The sequence below is a fragment of the Perognathus longimembris genome, chromosome 2 (assembly GCF_023159225.1).
Source record: "Perognathus longimembris pacificus isolate PPM17 chromosome 2, ASM2315922v1, whole genome shotgun sequence".
Lineage (NCBI taxonomy): Eukaryota > Metazoa > Chordata > Mammalia > Rodentia > Heteromyidae > Perognathus > Perognathus longimembris.
Genome location: NC_063162.1, coordinates 72,915,907 through 72,938,413, shown reverse-complemented (window position 1 = coordinate 72,938,413; position 22,507 = coordinate 72,915,907). Strand labels below are relative to the sequence as shown.

The 22,507-nt window shown below is 39.8% G+C and overlaps 1 protein-coding gene, 1 long non-coding RNA gene and 1 pseudogene across 6 annotated transcripts in view; 2 read left to right on the top strand and 1 right to left on the bottom strand.

Annotated features, from left to right (window-relative positions):
* The first annotated feature begins 528 nt into the window (after window positions 1-528).
* The window catches only part of Septin7 (septin 7), a 55,004-nt gene continuing 33,025 nt past the window's right edge, over window positions 529-22,507 (top strand). For 2 of the 5 annotated variants that reach the window (XM_048339475.1, XM_048339473.1), the window contains exons 1-2: window positions 540-717; window positions 5,280-5,284. In XM_048339475.1, the coding sequence (XP_048195432.1) occupies window positions 657-717; window positions 5,280-5,284 (66 nt within the window). In that variant the 5' untranslated portion in view covers window positions 540-656. Of the gene's footprint in view, window positions 718-2,250; window positions 2,253-5,279; window positions 5,285-21,416; window positions 21,433-22,507 lie in introns of those variants that run through there. The other 3 variants (XM_048339474.1, XM_048339476.1, XM_048339477.1) reach the window with 3 other exon arrangements.
* Window positions 10,413-12,258, bottom strand: LOC125342252 (annotated as a pseudogene).
* On the top strand, window positions 21,813-22,468 carry LOC125346712. Its single transcript, XR_007210012.1, has 2 exons — window positions 21,813-22,142; window positions 22,377-22,468. It is a non-coding gene; the product is annotated as an uncharacterized LOC125346712 (long non-coding RNA).

Genomic DNA, 22,507 nt, shown 5'->3' with positions numbered 1-22,507 from the left:
GTAAGACGGCAAGGCTCTCGGCCTTGCTCTAACAGCAGTGCCGCCTCGCCTTACGCCAACTCCGTAAGGCTACGCCTCCGCCCGCCCCGCGGATCCTGCAACTCCCAGACCTGACGCGAAATCGCGCGGGGCGACACTGGCGGCGGACATCTTTGATTTGGGCAGGACCCCACCCTCGCAATCCACCGCCCACTCTCTCTTAGCCTCCTCACGGCTTTTTCCCCGTCCACAACGGTAACACAGTTTAGCCTCAGTGGCAGTGTTGGAGAAACACACCAAGAGGCCCAACTGTCCACGACCACGGAAGTGACAAAAGCGGCCACTCCAAATATGGCGGCTAAACCCGTGCAGCAAAACACTGCCGACACCAATGAAGTCATGCTCCAAATGGAGCGCCTCGGCCGGGCGGGGGGGGGGGGGGGGAGAACGTAGTCTCGCGAGATCCGCGGCCGGCGCGGCCGGGTCCGGAAGCCTCGTGGAGGGGGCGGGGGCGGCGTAGGGAGTAGAGTCGGCGAGAACCAGTGGGGAGCGCCCCTGCGGCCGTGTGCGTAAGCCATCCTGCGACGCCGGGCGGCTACGCCACGGAATTGGCGTAGGCGGCTTTGGAGAATCGGCGGGCTGCGGCGCGCCGGGGCTGGTCGCGGCGGGGGGAGGGGATGTCGGTCAGTGCGAGATCCGCTGCTGCCGAGGAGAGGAGCGTCAACAGCGGCACCATGGGTGAGTCTCAGCTCCGGGCCGCCGCGGCTCGGGGTGGGCAGCGGCGGACGTGCGGGTGCCCCGGGCCGTGGGGGCCGAGCTGGGGAACGCCCTGGCGCGGCCAGGGGACCGAGGCGAGGGAGGGAGGGAGGGAGTGGGGGCCGTCGGGCCCGGGGAGGCGGCGGGGGGAGGGGAGGCGGCGGCGGCGGCGGTGACAGTTTGAATTGAACGTGAGCGGAGCCCGGGCCGCGGCATTTCCTGGGCGGCGGCGGGCCTGGGACGCGGGGCGTGGGGCACGGGGCTCCCGGAGCCTAGGCCTCCACGGCCGCGGCAGCCCGAACCGGGTTGTAGTCTTGGCTCAGCCGTTGCCTCCCGGTTGTCGGGCGCCTTCGCCCGGCCACCTCCCCGGGCCGCGGGGCCCCGCGTTCTCCCGCGGTCGACTGGAGCCCGGGGCCGAGGTTGACCCGGAGCTGATCGGGCCCGGGGAGGCCAGCGGGGGCTAGCATGCGACGTCGGGAGGGCGCTGGAAGGATGCGGCTGGCCGGGCCGGGCTGCGGTGCCGCCCGGGCGGCGTCCCCGGCGCTCGCGTTGTCCGCCCTCCCGCCTCTCGGGCCGGCCTCGCCGTGGGCGCTGCCCCGGAGGCCGGCGCAGGGCGGGAGGGTCTGGAGGATGCAGAATCAGGGGCTCGGTTTGGGGCTTTGGGCTTGAATTTTAGGGAAAAGGAAAAAAAAAAACCCTGGGAAGGGCGCCCTCCCCAGGAGGTGGAGAAGGGAGGGAGAAGAGAGATGGATTGGTGAAGTTGAAGGAAATTTTAAGTTTTGAAAATAATTTGTTATTCTCATTAAAAAAAATAGAAAAACGCCTTTTCCTTTCCTCCCCCCACGTATTGGAAAAAGAACAAGCCATTTCATTCACATTTTCCACTCCTGAGTTCCATTTCATACTGTGTAGTCTGAAACTAGCTGCTGGGATTTTTTTTTTTCAATTGAGCGTACACTGTTTTAAATCTAGGTTTTCAAAGTATCAGTGATGCCCAGGTATTTGTGTTATTGAAATAATAACTAAGGAAATTCTTGTGAGTTCATTGCTACATTTAGCAATAACTTTAAAACCTTGAATTATTTCTTTTGGCCTTGTTACTTTGATGCAATGAAAGAGTATCTTCCCAGAGAATCCAGATGAACAGATAATCTAGATTCTCAAGCATTTTTTTTATATTTATACAAACGATGAATATTGTTAGTCCCACCTCCAAATTACACAGATGTTTTTTGGGGGACTTGGGACGTTGGTGTTGGTAATTAACCAGGGCCTTACACATGCTAGGCAAGCTGCCTGAACTACATCACCAGCCCAGGCAGAAGTTTGAGAAAACCCTTTGGGCTTTAAATACACAGGTAAGGATGAGATTTATAGAATCCTGCTAGGGATGGATGGAAAGTATTACTAAGGCTGTCAGACATCTCTATTCCTCCAAATAGCAAGGGAAGGAGTGAGGGGCAGCCTGGGGGGGGGGTGGCGGGGAGACAGGAAACAGTTTTCCATCCCACCCAGCTGTTGAGTGGGTGGAACTGAGATAGGTTTGAGTAGTACTGTGAAATAAAACATAGAAGCCACATAGATGTTTGCCTGACAGCGTTGCCATTCTCTGATGAAGCTGGGTCCTCATAATACAGTTAATGACAATATTATATGTTACAGTTTGACCAAAACTGAAAAATGTATTTTGTAGATATGGCCGGTAGATATTGATTTATGGAAAGGATATCATGCTTTCTAATTGAGTTTAGCAGTTTTTAGTTTCTGGGTTTTGTTTAGAGATGTTCATTCATAATTACATGACAATACATAATTACAAGACAATAGTATCAATTGTACATGGGAAGTTTGTTATAAAATTGGCTGTTTGGTTCTGCTTTTTTTTCCTCCTCATATAGTCTTACGATAGTCTGAAATAAAGTAGGACTCCTAACAGATCTTAGGAAGTTAAAAGGGCTAAAAGTTATGCTTTAACAGCAAGAACAACACTTGGAAAGGAAGGAAGAAGAGTTAGATCTGCGGCTGTTAAGATCTCGGTATTGGCCAGTTGATGAGCCAGTTTCAGACCGAATTTCATGTATGCATACTGCTGTAGATGATGGACTGGAAATTGCCAGTAGACTGTTGTTACTTGACTGGATTGCCAGCAGAAAAACCATATTTTGACTTAAAAGGCATCTTCAGTTTATTAGACATTGGAAATTTTTATTCTTTATTGATGCATTTGTTTATGTATTTTACTGTTTGTGTAAGTTTAAATTTGTATAATTTCATTTTCTGTACAAGCTTGGGCTGCAGGTAACAAAGTTTATGATGTGATGGAAACTCATGTAGAAAAACTGATTTAAGGCGAATTCTTAAAGTACTACAATTTGGGGGCTGGATTGCCAGATGAGATCATACTGTTAACTGTTGACATTGGGACTCTACAGGAGGTAGACTTCAGGTTTCTACCAGTTAGTGGATCTTGAAATCAGTTTATGAATATCTGCTGATAACTTTTTAAATAGAGAATAGCATGACATTGCACTTAGTGGGGGGGGGGTTGATTGAAGGGGAGTTAAATTTTGCTTTCTAACTTGTGTATTTTTTTCCTCTAAGGATTGTGATAAAGGTACAAGATAGATGGGTGAAATCTAAGGTCTTTGACCTCCTGGTGTAGGGGTTGGTGGCTTTTGGTGTAAGGGAGATTTCAGAAAGTCCATGTAGCTTTTTCTTGGATTCACTTATTCTGTATACCGTGTAGCTAGTGTGGTTTGAGAACTGTAGGAACTATTCCTACCTGAGAGGAGATCTCCCAGGTTTTAGTAGAAAGCAGGGTGGCAGGAACCAACATAAAACAGTAGTAGTCAGTGACTGTGCTCTAGGCTTGAGGAAAATGGACTTTTTGTCTTCTCTTTTCCTTTGCATCATCAGATATGTAGAGACTAAGCTTTGAGCGTGAGTTTGGAAAAGAAGGACCAAATAGGTAGCTTGGCTTGTATTTTAGATCAGACACACAGAAAGGCTTTGTGACTCATGCCAATGCTTTCCAGCTCTCCAGGGGCAGAGATGACACAGAGGTGTTTGAGTTTGAAATCTTAATAGAAGTAGAGCCTGTAATGATTAAGAACATAGGCTTTGATGTCAAACATGGGTTCAGTTCTTCACCATGCTACCTCCTAGCTGCTGCCAGTCAGGATAGGTTGGTTAGTGCTTCTCAAATTCTCAAATCAAAATCTCCTCTACTCTCTTTCCCCCATCTTTCTCTCTTTCTTCAATCATTTGTGGACTCATAGTTATTATAAGAAAAGTACTGCAGAAATTTTAAATGAGGATGGTGTAATAAAGACAGCTTTTGATTATTTTTATTCTTTTATTATTATTTATCCATAAAATTATTCTAGTATAAAAATACCATTTCTGGGACTAGAGGCATTCTTAGTGGTAGAGCATTTGCCTAGTGTGTGTGAGGCCCTGTATTTGCCCCTCATCATCTCTTCCTCCCACCCCCACCCCCACCCCCCCAAAAAAAAACAAAGCTCATGTCTGTGCTTACAGTTTCTATTCCAACTTGACATAAACTGACATAGATTTCATACACTGGTTCATCATGCTTTCTGAAGTCTTACTCTTTTTTTTTGGCCAGTCCTGGGCCTTAGACTCAGGGCCTGAGCACTGTCCCTGGCTTCCTTTTTGCTCAAGGCTAGCACTCTGCCACTTGAGCCACAGCGCCACTTCTGGCCGTTTTCTGTATATGTGGTGCTGGGGAATCGAACCCAGGGCCTCACGTATACGAGGCAAGCTCTCTTGCCACTAGGCCATATCCCCAGCCCCGGAAGTCTTACTCTTGTAACCAATAGTGTGGAAAAAAATCTCAGTGATTAAAAAAAATCAGTCTTAATTTGTTAAAGTTATGTAGTATTTCTTAATTTCCAATGTGCCTTGAAGGCTGAGAAGATGAATTAAGTGTACCTGGTGTTTTTGAGGGTACCACAGGCTGCTCTTATTTAAATTGTTTTGAAGTGAAGTTGGGGGTATTCAGACACATTTGCATTTTGTTCTACAATTGCTTTATATAGAATATCAATATGATGTTCTTCCTTTTTTTCTACTAATCCAGAAATAAAAATGGACTGTCCTGAAAATGTGGCATGTTATTTCTTGTAGATTCTTTTGACGTATAGCTCCAGCTTGGTTTCTCAATCTCAGCAGTGTTGACATGTCATATTTCATAATTGTTTGTTGGAGGTAGGCTGTTGTCTTGGTCATTGTGGGAGGCTTACTAACATACTTGGCTTCTACTTAAAAGATACTCTCTTCAGTTATGATAATGAAAAAAAATGTATGTTGTGGTGGTGGTGTGTGTACCCATGTTTGCATGCACGTGTGGTGTACATCCGTGGGAACGACTACACTAGATAATGGGGAGCCATTGGAGGATTGTAGGAGATTGATGGAAAAGACGTGTTTCTTAACCAATTTGGCCAATATAATTTTTCCTCATGAAACTCCTATCATATAGTATTAGTATTTCCCAAACTTGGTAAGCAGCATCATCGAAGTAGCTGTTTTATTTTTGATGGTATTTTCCAAAGTATAACTGAAAACCCTCATGCATAAAGGGTCATTCATGACCTTAAGTTAAAAAAAAGTCAGAACAACACATTCCCATTTGATATCACAATTACTGGAATGGGCTTATGAATCTGCATTTCTTAATGCTTCCCAAAATAAGAAACTGTGTGTGGGGGTGGGGGATGGGGTACTAGAATTGAACTCACTCAGGGTGCCTCTCACATGTGCTAGGCAAGCGCTTTACATTCGAGCTATGTATGGTCCCTAGCTAAAGAGCCTTTATTTTGAGGAATAGTTTAATAGTTTTTATGTAGTAAAATGCATGGAGTTGAAGTATTTATTTCAGCCAACTTTCACAAAAGTAGACAAAATATACATTGTAGCCTTTATTCCAATCAAGATAGAGACAGTTTTGCCATCCTGGTATTTCTTTGTACCCCTTTGCAGTTTACCCCTTCTGCCCCAAGTTATGTAACCACTACTGTCATTTCACCTGTGTTCTTCTGGGTAACTTAAAAAACCTCTTTCCTCTCCTAACTTGTTGATAGGATTTCAGATGTGCAGAAAATTTGACAAATTAAAATAATTACCTTGGTACTTAAAAAAAATAGATTCTTGTACTGTTCTGGAAGTGATAATCATTGATTGCTTTTTAGGCAAATCAAGTTTCCCCCCCATTTTTCCTTTGTAAAATATATTTGAAATATTCTTTCAGTAGTTACCTGATATGTTTGTAAACCTTATTTATTGATGGGCCTAATGTTTGGGTCCAAGAATGTACCACACATTGAAATTTAGACACCTACAAATATTGTGGTGGTGGTTGTGCTTTCCTTCCTAAAACAGCTTTTTGTTTGCTTGCTGGTAATTTATTTTTAAACAGATAATATAACTACTTTGTTGGAAACTCAAAATGTTGCTACAAAAGAGATACAGTTAATTCACCTTCATTTTTTTTATTGGTGGAACTGAGGCTTGAACTCAGGGAAAGACCTTGTGGGCTCTTTCTTGGCCTTTTTGCTCTAACACTCTATCACCTGAGCCACAGCTTCACTTCTTTCTTTTTGCTGATTAATTGGAGATGGTAAAGTCTCTTTGCTTTTTCTGCCTGGGTTGACTCTACCTTGATCCTCAGTTCTCAGCTTCCTGAGCAGGTAGGATTACAGCTTGGATACAGCCATATGCACTGGCCATTTTTTACATAATCCTAGGTAAGGAGAAGTTTTAAAGAAAACAAAATATTTTGAATGTGATTATTTGTGTACAGAGACAAAATTCTTATAATTTTATTTTATGGCTTTGTATTTATACTGTTATTTAAAAAATAACCAGGATATCATAGTATTTGTTACCTGTGAGTTCTTTAAAAATTTTTCCAGTAGCTAGTATGATTTCAAATGTCAGCAGTTTAAATGATCTTTAATAATTTTTATAAATATGCTTACCTTTATGATTAATTGAAACAAATTAGCCAGCAGGAGGGAACACCATTATATTGTTCAATCATTGCAGGTTAATTTGTGTACTTTTTTTTTTTTTGGCCAGTCCTGGGGCTTGAACTCGGGGCCTGAGCACTATCCCTCGCTTCCTTTTGTTCAAAGCTGGCATTTTACTGCTTGAGCCACAGCACCACTTCCAGCTTTTTGTGTGTATGTGGTGCTGAGGAATCGAACCCAGGGCTTCATGCATGCTAGGCAAGCACTCTACTGCTAAGCCACATTCCCGACCCCTACATATTTTTTTTTTTCATAGCTGTAATGTATTTGTGGTTAGCTGTAATGCATTTGTGGTTTGTGGCTCTAAACGTGGCTGGACATTGCAAACATTTCCAGTGCTTAACATACTTGGTGTCTCATTAATTCACTATATGGGAAGTGGGTTCAGATATTTGCGTTTTAAGTTTTTGTTGTTGTTGTTTTGCCAGTCTTAGGGCTTGAACTCAGGGCCTGAGCACTGTACCTGGCTTCTTTTTGTTCAAGGCTAGCACTCTACCACTTGAGCCACAGCGCCGCCTCTGGCTTTTTTCTACATATGTGTTGCTGAGGAATTGAACCCATGGCTTCATATATACGAGGCAAGCACTCTACCCCTAGGCCATATTCCCAGACCCATGTTTTAAGTTTTATTTGTGATTCTGATGAGCAGAATTGTGAACCTCACCTGTGTATTGTTTTGACAATATATGTGAAAGTATTCTGTAAAGTTATTTCTTACCAAAGCGAGCTTTACTAACTGTAGTTATGTTATATAAATCTATATACAGGCTATTGCAAATGTGCATATGGTATTACAATGTTACAGTTTGCTTTGCCATTTTATTACAATACTTCTGGATACTTTGTAGTTCCAATATTTTAGAATTATAACTAGCATTTGTAAGAAAATCTTTAACAAACCCCTTGTTCTTTCAGTAGTTATTTTCATGAGGTTTTTATTAGTTTAGTTCTTTGAGCCTGTGTTAACATTTCCTGTATTACTATAAAGAGGTGTCTGTTATATATGAACTTCCTTGTGATCAGAAGAATATACAGGTCTTTTAAAAGTGATCGTCAGGATCATTAGGTTTTAGGCTGTGACATAAGGGATTATATGTATTGTTTTTGTTTTTAAAAAATGGTGTGGCTTTAACTTTTTTATTTTCATTTTGTTATTGCAGATGTATCAGCCTTGTAGTCGTAAATGTTTGTAGCTGTCCAGTTTGCTCTTTCAAGTCTGTGTTTTAGTTGCTCAGATTTTTATTTCCTAATTTGTTTATGGTATGCTGTTAGTGTTTAGATTTGCATGTTTAGTTTCTATCTATATTCTACATTATTGGGGTGCTGATTGAAAGGGAGGTCAATTTAAATGGGAATACTCCTTTGGCTATATGGCTGTAGTCCTATTCTATGACTAATATGGAAATAATAGTTACCAAAAACGTTTAGGCATTTGTGTTTTTTGCAAATAAAATAGTGCATTTGCTTCAGTGTACAATGTAAAGTATGGTAGCCATCTCATTACTGAGTAGGGTGAATTGAGTATGGTTATGATTTCTCTGTTTTAAATTTTGAGAAAGGAGAACTTGGCAAAATGGGTAAAATTTGTAACAATATGTAGAACTCTTGTCAGTCTTAGGGTTTGTATTAGAATGTAAAGTTGGCCAAATGCAGAACAATTAGAGGTTACTTTAGGGAGGTTAGTTCAACTGTGATTCAAAAGGATAACTAGAATGACTTAGCCTCTAAGTAGATCCACAAAAACACTTAAATTTGTGTTGGAGCATTGTGTTAGGCTGTTAGATAGTTACATGATCATAGACTCTCGACATTTTGGAATAATTTTAGGTTTGTTGCAGCCTCTGCCTGAAAATTGAATAGTTAACATGGTAGAAATGTAGAAACAGTCCTACGAACATGCAAATACAGCATTATATATACACACATAAATACATATGTATAGCATCTTATATATTATACATATACACACATCTTTTTTTTCCTGCAGTTTCTGTGTTGTTCTTTTTGCTTCCACCCTTTACCTACTTTATTTAGTAAATTTGTTAAGATTACTCTACCAGTACTTTGATGTTATGAAATAATTTACCTGTAACAGACCCTTAATTATCCTTCTGTTATTTGTAGTATGGTTTCCTAGGGTTTATTGTTAAAAAATACTATTTTGTGAGCTTTACTAGTAGGACTTCAGTTCTCTATTTCTAAGCGGCAGCCAAGTTGTATATATTTATCAAAAGCTTCCTGAATACAGACAACTGTGAGAATTTCACTCATTAGTAGGAGTCTTCATAGGCATCAACAACGGTTTTCTACTTCACAATCACTATAATTGTTATTTATTTGTATTTACTATATGTGAACTTCCAGATACTTTCTATTATTTCATATGTAACCTCAGGAGGATATTTTCCCATGGAAGACCCAGAAAGGTGTATAATGTACCTATCTGAGCAGTTACTGAAGTTTAGATTTCCAACTGTATTTATACTGCCTTTATCAACTTCTAAGAGACTACTCTTACAAGTTAACTGCATAGATGCACACAATATTTTAGGTGTTACCAGTTGTTGCGTATGGTTAATGTTTCAGATATTCTTGGTGGGGTAGCATTGCCATTTGTGATGTGTGGCAGGTGTTTTGAACATCCATTGGCCTCTTAATTTCATTTTATTATCTACCAGTCTTGGATAGAATATTCTTTTCTTTCTTTTGTCATTCATTATTTTTGGAGTTGAAAAAACAAACACTGTATTAGTGTATATAGAATGTTCTTTTTATAGTGAAATAAAATTGAAGATTTAAGCTCTTGGTAAAATTATCTTTTGCTGGCTGAAATATCACATCACTATTTCAGTAGCTTAACGCAGAGTTCTCAAATCCTTTATTTTGTGTGCATATGTGTGTGTGTGTTTGTATAGATATATGTATTTCCTATTTTAAAAAATTTAATCAGTTAGCTAATGTATTTTGAGTTAAGGCCTTGCTATGTAGCTCAGGCTGCTTTCCAACTCTATAAATGCTTTGCCTTTGCTTCTCAAGTGCTGGGATTAGAGGTATGGGCTACCACAGCCCTTAGATACTGAACTTTTTAAATACAATGTTGGCAACTCTGAAAATCAGATTCCCTTTTCCCCTCTAACTGGTCTTTTTTTTTTTTTTTTAATTGCTCTTTGTCATTTCTTAGTGAGGTGGTTTTGTTGTTGTTCTTCTTAAACTTATTTGGTAAGGTCTGGGGGTTTTGCCCTGTCTGGTCACTGAAAGTCTCTACTTGATTATCTTAGTGGCTATTTGTTATTGGAATTTTCCAGGTAGCTACTATTCGAGTCAGATAATGATAATTCTTTGGGAATGGGCACTTGAAGATGATTGATACCAATTTTTGCCTCATCTAGTTCTGCTGGGCACTGGAGTTGTTATCATTATATGCTTAGGGTTTTCAGGCTGCTGTTGGGCTCTGCAAGAGAGAAGATTGTTTCAAGTTACGATGTCCTAAGCTACCTTTTTTTTTTTTTTAACCAAAGTTTAGCTCTTTTTCTTGAATAAGTGGTAGCTGAAGTTTGCAAAGTTTTGGTTTCTAGAGTTCTGAAAAAGTTATTTTTGATGATTACTGCCTGTTTCTCATTGCTTTTAATGGAGGAGAGAATTTTCTGAGATATTTACTACTTTTATTTTAATGTTACTCTGCAAATCACCAATGGTGTTTTTATTCAGTATATCTGTTCATGAATATGGGTTTAAAACATTAAATGATTATTTTAGTATATGGAAGTAGCATTGTAAATATTATATATATATTGTTTCACTTGTCTTTAGAACTTGTTTTTAAAAATTTTCAGTTATTAACAGTACTTTGTTGAATACTCTTACCTAACTCTTATATAGCCTCGAGATTACAAATTAGTGGAAGTGGAATTTTGTTGCATCTTAAGGGAATGAAGACAAACTTTTTGTGCACATGGCCAATTTGCTCTTGTAAATATTTCAGTTGCTATTCCATCAATCAGAAAAGTAAGAACCTGTTTTTCCATATCCTTACCTAGTACTCTGAATACTTCCATCCATTTCATTTTGCTTTCTTTAATAGAGCTTTAGACATGACAAAAAGTGTTCTGTATCTGTGCTGTCTGTTCTGTTCTGTAAACCGTGACCATACGTGCTTGTGGTGCATTAAAAGGGTGATTAGTTCTAAATGAAGTGTAGTGGTATGGTGAATCAGGTTTCATAGGTTTATTACAAATGGAATAATGCAGAATAGTCAACAAAAAGAACTGTAGTAGTAATTTTATATCAATTTCATGTTAAGCATGGCTTTTCTTTTTTTTATTTTTTGCCAGTCCTGGGGCTTGAGACTCAGGGCCTTGAGCACTGTCCTGGCGTCTTTTTGCTCAAGGCTAGCACTCTGCCACTTGAGCCACAGCGCCACTTCTGGCCTTTTCTATGTATGTGGTGCTGAGGAATTGAACCTAGGGCTTCATGTATATGAGGCAAGCACTCTTGGCACTAGGCCATATTCCCAGCCACTCAATTGCATGTTAAATGATAGTCCTACAAACACATTTTGTTTCCTAAGATGTTGGAAGTTACTAATTTTTAAAAAAAAATCTATATATGAGAATACTTACATATGTGGTTGACTTTATGTTTCTGATGGGCAAAAATGTAATCTAGACATTAGAGACCATTCTCCTTAGCACTGACTCCTTTTTAAACTTCACTTTAGCAATGCTATTTTCTCCTCCTTAAATTTGCTTGTTAATGAACTCCCATTTTATTTTGTTCCTTGGAGATGACATTGAATCCTCAGCTTTTCTTCCTGTTGTAGCTGCCACCATTCTGGGGCATTTTTAGTGCCTCTGTTTAGAAGTATTTACTCCATTTTTTTCTTGACTGTGCTTGAGTCACTAAATATTGAACTAAGTAAGTAAAACCCAAAATGTAAGGACCTTAACTACAGTAAGTCCAGATGTTGCGGGCCTTCCTAAATACCTGGGACATGCTTTAGGCAGGATTGTAGTTTGTGTGTAATAGGGTATTTAAGGTATATGTGTAGCCAAGAAGAACCATAGAACTGGTAGCCACTAGAGAAAATACAGCATAAAGAACTTTTCAGCTTTCCATCACAGACTATTTGGCTCTTCATTTTCTTTGTCTTTGTATCTTCTGTGGTTCTAGTTCCAGCAAAACTTGAGACAATCCCAAGTTGCTCCTTCCTCTTTTTCAACTTCTCATCATCTTTAGACTTTCTAGGGATAGAGGAGACAGACCAAATCCTTGCACTCTTTCCTTTAGCTGACCCATTTTACCCACAGGCTTGTTGTCAGATGACATATTTTGTAGAAACAGGAGAAAATTGCAAACTTACCCACCTGAGCACCTTTCTTATTCTCCAAGACCACAGGTATATCGAACTGGGTCTCTTCTTGGTTTGTAGTGTTTCAGATGTGACTTTTACCACTTTTTTCTCCGCTGCCAAAGCAAGAGGCTTTTGCTCAAGATCACATCTTTTCTACCTTGAGCCACAGCTCCAGTGCTGGTTTTTGAATGTTAATTAAGATAAGGGACTTTCCTACCCAGGCTGACTTTACTCCATGATCCTCAGATCTGAGCCTCCTGAATAACTAGGATTACGGGCATGAGCCACTGATGGCTGGCTGCAGGTTTTTTTAGAGGGTTCATCCTCTTACAGGCAGTTCTTTGGGCTTTGGTTTTTCCTGTTCCATCCCTCAGTACGTATTCCTTTGATTCATTTCAACTTGCTCTTCAGTATATGTCTGGAGTCTCTTATTGAAGTCTTGTTTTTATTTCTTTGGTCTCCAAACCATCAGCACAACATTCTTGCTTTAGAACAATCTTCAATGCCATCTTGTTACTTCTCCACCTCTACTCTTGAGTCATCATTTTAGTATTTATTGATCTTTTTTTCCTAAACATTGTCATGGAGTTAAGCTCCCACTGGCTCATGAGAATAGTTGTGTACCTGTCATTTCGGTATACATTAGTCATATTTCAAATTATCTTTTTTCTTCCTTCTTTTCCACCTTCCTCCTTTCCTTCCCCTCTTTCCCTCCTTCCCTTCCTGTGAGTGGAACACTAGGGGGAATCAAACCCTAGAACCTTATGTATGCTGTGCACATACTCTACTACTGAGCTACATCCCTTGCACAAGCTATTATTTTGATGGCCCTAAAGGGTCTTGGTTCCTTTTTTTTTTTTTTAATTTTGGCCAGTCCTGGGGCTTGGACTCAGGGCGTGAGCACTGTTCCTGGCTTCTTTTTGCTCAAGGCTAGCACTCTGCTACTTGAGTCACAGCACTACTTCTGGCGATTTTCTATATATGTGGTGCTGGGGAATTGAACCCAGGGCCTCATGTATACAGGGCAAGCACTCTTGCCACTAGGCCATATCCCCAGCCCCAGGGTCTTGGTTCTTAAATTTGAATTGAATGGCTCTTTTTTTTTGGCCAGTCCTGGGCCCAGAATGGCTCATTTTTTGTTATCTTATTTCACATTCTTTCAGTTATCTCACTACCTTCCATCTCTAATCCTTTCCCTGTGTGCCCACTGAATGACTACTACTATATTTGTATGCTTTCTTAATCTCTGTTCCTTCGTATACCCTTAATAAAAAGTAACTTTTTGTGTTTTATAAATTTGTTTCTTAAAATCTTCTAGTCCTTCCCGCTCTTCTTAAGATTGGCAAGTGGTTTTATCTCATGTGTTAATCTTTTTCTTTTTTTTTTTGTATTTCCATTTTTTTTCCTTTTTGATTGCTCTCCCTCTTGAGCCATATGCTCAGCCCTTTTTTACTTTATTTTTCACACTGATAGTATGTTGTTATTTAGCTGGGGGTGACCTTGGATAATGGTCTTTCCAGTCTTTCTCCCTACTGGCTGGAATTGCACCTTTGCCACCTTGCCCAGGCCCTATTTTTATCTTTTATATTAGCATTTAGACAAATGTTAACTATCTACCTTTTTTTTTCTTCTTATACCTTCTTTTCTGCCCTCCCTCCATCCTTTCCTTTCTTCTTTTTATGGTTATAGACCTCTCTCTTTCCTTTGTCCTTCTGCCTTCTATCTTACTCCTCTTCCTAGGCAGCATTCAAAAAAATAATTGTTTACACTCACTGTCTGACATTCTTCTCCACTTCCCTTGCTTACTTACTTCTAGAAGGCTCCATCTGCTGTCATGCCACTGAGGGATACCCATTAATAGTGAGAGTTTTCTGCATTATATTACCACACTTAAACCCACTCGGTTTTCTTTTACTCCTCTTCCTCCTCCTGTTCTTTCTCCTTCTTTTTTGGTGATACTGGGTTTTGAACTCAGCACCTTAAGTTTGCTAGGCAGGAGGAGCTCTACCGTTTGAGCCAGTTTGTCTCTGATTCTTCTTTTTCTTCCACCTTTTTGTAGATTTGTTTAGATGGTGATGATGGGATGCTGATATTGGTTCCTTGCCTGCTTCCCACTCTATCATCTATACCCATGACCCTTAACCATTTAAATGTTGGTGATTGAAAATATTAGTATCTGTTTAGCCTAGATGTTTGTAGCATATATGCCACTGCCTCCTAATGGACATGTGTCTTCCCATGGACTCCTTAAAGTCAAAAGCCCAATCTGAGTCTCCATTTTCTCCCTGTCTGTAGGCTTCCTATTGCAGTGAATGACAATACAATCTGCCTGAGTAGACAATCTTGAAACTTGGAGTTCCTCATTCCATTGTTCCTCACTTCTTTTTGTTTGTTTTTGTCAGTTGTAGGGCTTGAACTATGGGCCTGGGTGCTGTCCCTGAGCTCTTCAGCTCAAAACTAGTGCTCTACCACTTGAGCCACAGCACCACTTTGGGTTTTCTAGTGGTTAATTAGAGATAAGAGGCTCTTGGACTTTCCTGCCTGGGCTGGCTTTGAACAGTGATCCTCCCATCTCAGCCTCCTGAGTAGCTAGGATTACAGGAGTGAGCCACCAGTGCCCGGCTGAAGATAACTTTTTTTTTTTGGCCAGTTCTGGGCCTTGGACTCAGGGCCTGAGCACTGTCCCTGGCTTCTTCCCGCTCAAGGCTAGCACTCTGCCACTTGAGCCACAGCACCGCTTCTGGCCGTTTTCTGTATATGTGGTGCTGGGGAATCGAACCTAGGGCCTCGTGTATCTGAGGCAGGCACTCTTGCCACTAGGCTATATCCCCAGCCCTGAAGATAACTTTTAAAACAATTGGAAGATTGAAGAGTTAAAAACTGATGTGCCCAGTATAATCTTGCAGTATTTTAAAGTTTGTATTATGTTGAATTTTTTTGTTTAGACCAAGTTTATTTAAATGGTAGATGAAGTTTAGCTTTTCCCTTGGCTGTGTGAGCAATTTGATTGCATAGTACCCATCTCTCTTTATATATAATCTAAAGCCTTTGTTAGGGATATTAAGGAATAGACAAAGTTCTGTCAGGATCTTTGCTTCTGCCATCTGTAGTTTTCACACTTTATTATTGTTACTACTACGACTATTGTTATTATTTTGATTGTGGTCTTATTACTATGTTGCCTAGGCTGCCTTTGAACTTTTTGTTTAAGCAGTCTTCCTGCATCAGCCTCCCTGTGTACTCCCTAAGTACTGCTGCTGTGTATCCCTGTTCTTGGCTTGGTTTTTATGTTTAGAATTACTGAAACTTTAGAAGAGATTTAATTGTCTCTATTAGTATGTATAACAATATGCAGTATAAATACGCTTTAAAATTCAAAGGAGGCACATTGAACTTAAAGTTTTAACTTTTCTCAGGCACTGGTAGCTTATTCCTGGTATCTAGTTATTCAGGAGGCTAAGATCTGGGCATCAAGGTTCACAGCCATCAGAGGCAGGAAAGCCCATGAGACTTATCTCTAATTAACTACCAAAAAAGCCAGAAATGGAGCTGTGGCTCAAAGTGGTAGAGCACTAGCTTTAAGCAAAAAAGCTCAAGGACAGAGTCTAGGCCCTGAGTTCAAGCCCCAGAACCAATACAAACAAGATAGACACACACACACACACACACACACACACACACACACACACGCGCGCGCGCACGCGTACTTAAATAATTTTCCCAATTGGAAAAGACCAAATGTTTAAGCATTTACCAAAAGAAGAAAAAGATTTCTGGACATATTAAAGTATGTGGTGCTGGGGAATCGAACCCTGGGGCAGCAAGCACTCTTGCCACTAGGCCATATTCCCAGCCCCAATACTAATATTTGTGTCTTTAAAAATGATAATGAGGGCTGGGGATATAGCCTAGTGGCAAGAGTGCCTGCCTCGGATACACGAGGCCCTAGGTTCGATTCCCCAAGCACCACATATACAGAAAACGGCCAGAAGCGGTGCTGTGGCTCAAGTGGCAGAGTGCTAGCCTTGAGCGGGAAGAAGCCAGGGACAGTGCTCAGGCCCTGAGTCCAAGGCCCAGGACTGGCAAAAAAAAAAAAAAAATGATAATGAGGGCTGGGAATATGGCCTACTGGTAAAGTGCTCACCTCGTATACATGAAGCCCTGGGTTCGATTTCAGCACCACATATATAGAAAAAGCTGGAAGTGGTGTTGTGGCTCAAATGGTAGAGTGCTAGCCTTGAGCAAAAAGAAGCCAGGGACAGTGCTCAGGCCCTGAGTTCAAGCCCCAGGACTGGCAAAAAACAAAACAAGACATAAAAATGGTAATGATATTTTCATATACCAAGATTTTGGTAACTGAATTCTCTGGAATAGGACCAGGTGTTAAGAAACAAAGAATTCTCTATAAGTTTCACTAATATATTAGAACTTGTTAGAACCATAAGGTTCTTGAAGTGTTTTTGATTTCTAGAAATAACATTAATGCAATTTCCATCAAGCAATAGAGCTCTAGTTTTCTTAAATGTCAATTTTGATGTAGAAAATGAGCATATTAACAAGACTGAGTAATTTGCTTTCAGAAAAAATGATTGTTTCTCCCTATATAACTGGATTGACATGAAAGAATACTTTCAAGATCTAAGACTCCTGTGTAAACATACATTTACTTATATGAGTACTTATAAATATCTTGATTATATTACCCACATGTATGTTTCCTCATCCAGAGATTATATTTCACCTGGGCACAGTGAATATTTAGTGCAGAATAAAAATCTGTGAATAGTTAAATTTTCGAAATTACAGACTACTTTTTTTTAAATTACAGAGGTAAGAAAAGATTCTGAGATGAAAAAGCCTGTGTGTCTTAGTCAACCAGTATTATACTATTAGTATATCTATAAGTAGTATTTTAGTGCCAGACTATCTTCAGACTTACATTTTGTGTTGTTTTATTTTTCTTTTTTTTTGGCCAGTTCTGGGGCTTGACCTCAGGGCCTGAGCACTGTCCCTGGCTTCCTTTTACCCAAGACTAGCACTCTACCACTTGAGCCACTGTGCTATTTCCAGCCTTTTCTGTTTATATGGCGTGGAGGAATTGAACCCAGGGCTTCATGCATGCTAGGCAAGCACTTTACCACTAAGCCACATTCCCGGTCCCATTTGGTGTTTCATGGGACAACACTTTCATAGAAATTCTGGGGTAATTTGTCTTGCAGTTGTAGCTGAACTCATTTGTCATTTGTTTTTGGACATTAGAAACTTGTCTTGAATAACAGTAAGATATTCACCTGTTTTGGATATTGTGTTTCCACAAACACTTTTGCTAGGATAATAGAGATGGATATCACATGGTTCTCTCCTGGAAAATCAATCCTGTGAAGAACAACTGAAAGGCTGTTTTAAATAATTTAGAATGTTGTAATAATTATATGCCAAAACATCTATTCTAAATCAACCTCATCTTCTTAAGTCAAGTGAACTCATTCCTATAGATGGTTTTTATTTTCTTTCTCCCTTACTGACTGATGTTTTTCTGCCTAAACTGTCAGTGTTTTAGTATTCCAAAGTACTGCCTGGGGACCTTTTCCCCTTTTAAAATAACAAAACCTAAAATCTTTCTTTGGAAATCCAATCCCTTGCTGGTACTACAGTGCAGATTACGCCAATGGTGTTTCCATCACCATCCAACACTAGAATTTCTAGCGTTGCCTCCCAAACATTTCTTTTTTTTCTCTTTAAATTTATTTTCATTGTCAAGGTGATGTACAGAGGGGTTACAGTTTCATACATAAGGTATTGAATGTATTTCTTCTTGAATATATAGTAGAAATATCCAACTATGTATCAAAGCTGGCTCTCAGTACAAGATCTTTTCCTCCCCTACTGCTCCCTGTTTCCCTAAGATCAGTTACTAGCCATTGAGCTAATCAAGCCCAAAATGCAAGAGGTATTTAACCTTGCTATCTTTTTTCATTTTAAATGATTACATACTTTGAATCCTTTTAGTCTCATTGCTTCCTACTGTTAATACCCTCTTTTCTGTACCATTGCAAATAGCCTCCTTATTAGTTTCCTTCCACTCCTTCACTTGGCAGTGAGAGCTATCTTTAAAACACTAATCAGGTCACTTGCCTGTGAAAAACTCTCCAGTGGTTTCCCATCATGCCTAAAATAACATCCAAACTTTGTACTTTGGCTTAGTCTCATATGATCTGACCTCTGCCTGCTTCCCTGACCTCCTTTCCTGTTCCTCGTCCCATTTGTCTATGATTTCCTTATGCTATATATCACATGCCTTCTTTTTTCTTCCTGGAAGTAACAAGTTTATCTCCAGCTTAGGGCCCATCTTTTGCCAGGAATGCTTTCTGGGAAATCAGTCATATGGGAAACTAACAAACTCAGTATTTTTATTTATTTCCAGCTGTATGAGCCAAGTCAAAGACTGTATTGAGGATAAGGCAGTGAATATACACAGGAGCAGACTTTCTGGTACTTTTTGTTTGTTGCCTGTACTCGAATGGAACTCAGGGCCTTGAGCTTTCTCTTGGCTTACTTGCTTATAGCTGATACCTTGTCTCCAATCTGGCATTTTGCTGTTTAATTAGAGATAAAGTCTCAGCAATTTTTCTGCATGGGGCTGACTTTTTAACTGCTGTCCTCCAGAGCAGCTAAAGGACTAAGCTGAGATTGCTGGCTGGCCTGAGATAATTCTTTTTTTTTTTTTTTAAATATTTACTTATTTATTGTCAAAGTGATGTATAGAGGGGTTACAGTTTCATACATAAGGCAATGAGTACATTTCTTGTTCATAGCAGGAGTACAACCACAGGAAGGGAATACAAGAGAAACAAAAAAAGAAGCTCTGGTTTCACATGGCATGTTGAAAATAATTACAACAATGATATAAAATTATTTTCATAACATGGAGTTCATTTCATCTTATGTGTGCATAAGGGCATAGCCATTGGGTTATTGTGATCTTCTGCTATGACTAGCCTAAACCTGTACTACTTATTCCCTATGAGGGAAATCATAGAGTCCATGTGTTCTTTGGGTCTGTCTTACTTCACTTAGTATAATTTTTTCCAAGTCCTTCCATTTCCTTTTCCATTGTGTTGGCCTTAGATATTTCTACTATCTCTTTTCTCTGGTGGATTTCTAATAGTTGCAAATGAAAAACACCATATTTTCTGAAGTTTTTCAACTCTCCCAGATGGCTTCATCTTTTTTTTAATGCCACATTATATGAATTCATTTACCTCTACATTGGTGGAGCTTACAATTCTAGTTGAAGGCAAGTTGGGAGTGGATGGACTCCCAATTAAAATAAAATGTATGTAAAGTAGTGATCAGAGTTAAGGAGAGCCAGGTGCTGTTGGCTCATGCCTGTAATTGTAGCTATTCAGGAGGCTGAGATCTGAGGATCACAGTTCATTGCCAGCTCAGGTAGGAAAGTGACAGAAAACCAAAGTGGCACCATGGCTCAAAGTGGTAGAGTGCTAGTGTTGAGAAAAAGAATTCAGGGACAGCTGAGTCAAGCAAGCTCTACTAAGAACAAAAAAAAGCTAAGGAGAGACAGCTAGCACCCTAGTCACCCAAGTTCTGGGAGAGGTGTGGAAACATTTTAAATGGGTGGACAGGCACATTTCTCTGTGAAGATAACATTTGAATAATGATGATAATCTGTTCTAGATGGGAAAAGCAAGAAGTGCAAAAATCAGGAAGTGAAAGCATCCTGGTGTTTTTGTGGCATAATTAGGAATGCAGTGGCTGGCAGAAATATAAGCAAGAAGGAGTAGCAGGAGAGGAGGCTAGAATTAACAGTAGAGCAAGATCCTACTTTAAGGCATTTTACTAATGTTGCTCAGCTTTTAGTGCTCATTGACCTATCTGATGGGCTTTAAAAATACTAATGGAGAGGTCCCATTCCTAGAGATTGATAGTTGGTCTGAGGTACAGTCCAGTAAGTAGAAAATCATAGGCACTTCTCAGGTGATGTCTGAAAGGCAATCACAATTGAGTCCACTGTTGGCCATTATTAGCACTTTGAATTTTTCTTTTGAGGGCAATAGAAAGTAAGTCATTGGAGAGTTTTGCCATGGGAAAAATGAATTGTTAAGTAACTGGCTCTAAAACTGGACTTTCACTTGTTAAGTTCCTAACTTAAAAAAACAAACCAGGTAATACCTTAACTACCTCAAATTGTTTGGGACAAGTTGTGATGCTATTGTAAGATAAATGATCAGAGAAGCCACATAATTGGAGGATCGTATCTTGGAGTCTTTATTAATAAAGAGCATTAGCAGTCTGCAGGCAGCCAGTTGTTACAAAGGCCTGCAGCCCTCAAATACCCAGGCCAGAGAGGAAAGAAAGAACAAAAACAATACCAGCAAACCAATGCAGCTCCAATGGAGAGCTGACTTGGGGTGCCATGGTAACTAGAGAGGAGCCCAGGACATGGGACACAGGACACAAAGAACATGGAGACATGTGTCATGGCATAATTATGGTGCCTGAGATGTTTTGACCCTAAATAGATCAGGGCAGGTGGCAGGGTCACAGGAAACTACAAGTCCCAAACACTGGACTGACAGGTTCAGGGACCTATAGGCCCAGTGCCTACCCTGTCTCCAGTGATTCAGGAACACCTATCACCTGGAGGTGGGACTTCCCCTCCTCTAGGAATTCAGGCACACCCATCAAGACAAGATGCTAGATGCTACAGTTCACCGTGTGCCCAAGATGGCCCTGGCCAGACCTAACCTCCTTATTTCAATGCAACTTACAAATTTGTTTTACTGAGGTCTCTTTTCCTCTGTGTGCTTTATTAGTTCATTGGGAAAAGGTTTTTAACTAAAAAACATGTTTTTCTGATCTGGGCAGTCTTATTAGTGACAAAACAAAATTATATGGAATTTGTAATGTACTATCCTGAAATTTTATTCTTGTACGTCTTCACTATTTACTTTTAAGACTTCAGGGATAAGGGATAGTGGTTAGCCTTTCTAGAAAGAGGCAATCTTTTGTTGTAACATTTTGTCAGGAATGCTGCTGAAAATGGATTTCAACACATATAAACTAGTCTGTTGCCAGCTTATTTGTTTTAGGTCTTAATTTGTTGAGTTACATGTAAGTAACTTTCATTTTTCTGTCTTTTGTTATGTTCCAATGGATTTGCCACTCCTGTATCATTACAATTCTTGGAATTCCTCTTTTACTATTCCTCTGTGAATTGTTCTATTGGAATCTGGAACACTGGAATGATGGAAATTTATCCTTTACAAAGTAGCTGTAAGTATACCACATATAGACACTGTTTTTAGTCTAAGTTAAATTTAACTTACAATTGGATGAATATTAAGCAATGAAATGTTAAGCTATATATATGTATATATACATACATACACATATTTGACTTTAATACTATATTATGTTTAGTCTCCTAATTTGGTTTAAAATTAGTTCTTCTAATTAACTGCATAACTAGGGTTATCAACATTTGGCTTAAAATTAGTTTAAATGAATAAAAAGGATGATTATGAATAGATTATCTACATATGTGGTACTAGTGATGAATGTAGACTTCTGTTTTTGCTAAATCCAAATGTGGTGAATTGATTTTATAATAAAAAAAGAATTTCAAATGTAGAAATTTTTTATGTATACCCATGAGGAATATTTTGCCACTATATTTTAATGAGGAATAAGATCTACTTCTCAGGTAAAATTAATCATTCAGACTCTACTCATGGTCTGAGCTAGAAACAGTATTTCTTACCAATGGATAAGTTAAAAATCAGATTTAGTTACAATCCCAACTTAGAATTTCATTTTTCAGTTACTCATAGAACAATTGGGGAGGTTGTCAAGGAATCAAAAATCCATATAGCAAGCACCATGTGAAACCTTAAAATGATATAACTGGACCTGACAGAGCAGCTTGCAAGATACTGTTTGCTGATTGACACTGATCATAAGAGCCTTCAAGGATTTATGAAAAAGTTACTTGAAGGGGCTGGGGATATGGCCTAGTGGCAAGAGTGCTTGTCTTATATACATGAGGCCCTGGGTTCAATTCCCCAGCACCACATATGCAGAAAATGGCCAGAAGTGGTGCTGTAGCTCAAGTGGCAGAGTACTAGCCTTGAGCAAAAAGAAGCCAGGGACAGTGCTCAGGCCCTGAGTCCAAGGTCCAGGACTGGCCAAAAAAAAAAAAACAACAAAAACAAAAAAAGTTACTTGAAGCTCAACATTTTGATTGCATTTTATGAATCAAGACAAATTCAAGAAACTTTGACCAGTGGTAACTAATCAATAAGATAATGATTAAAAAGGATCCCTAATAAAAATTACAGGGGACTTGGTT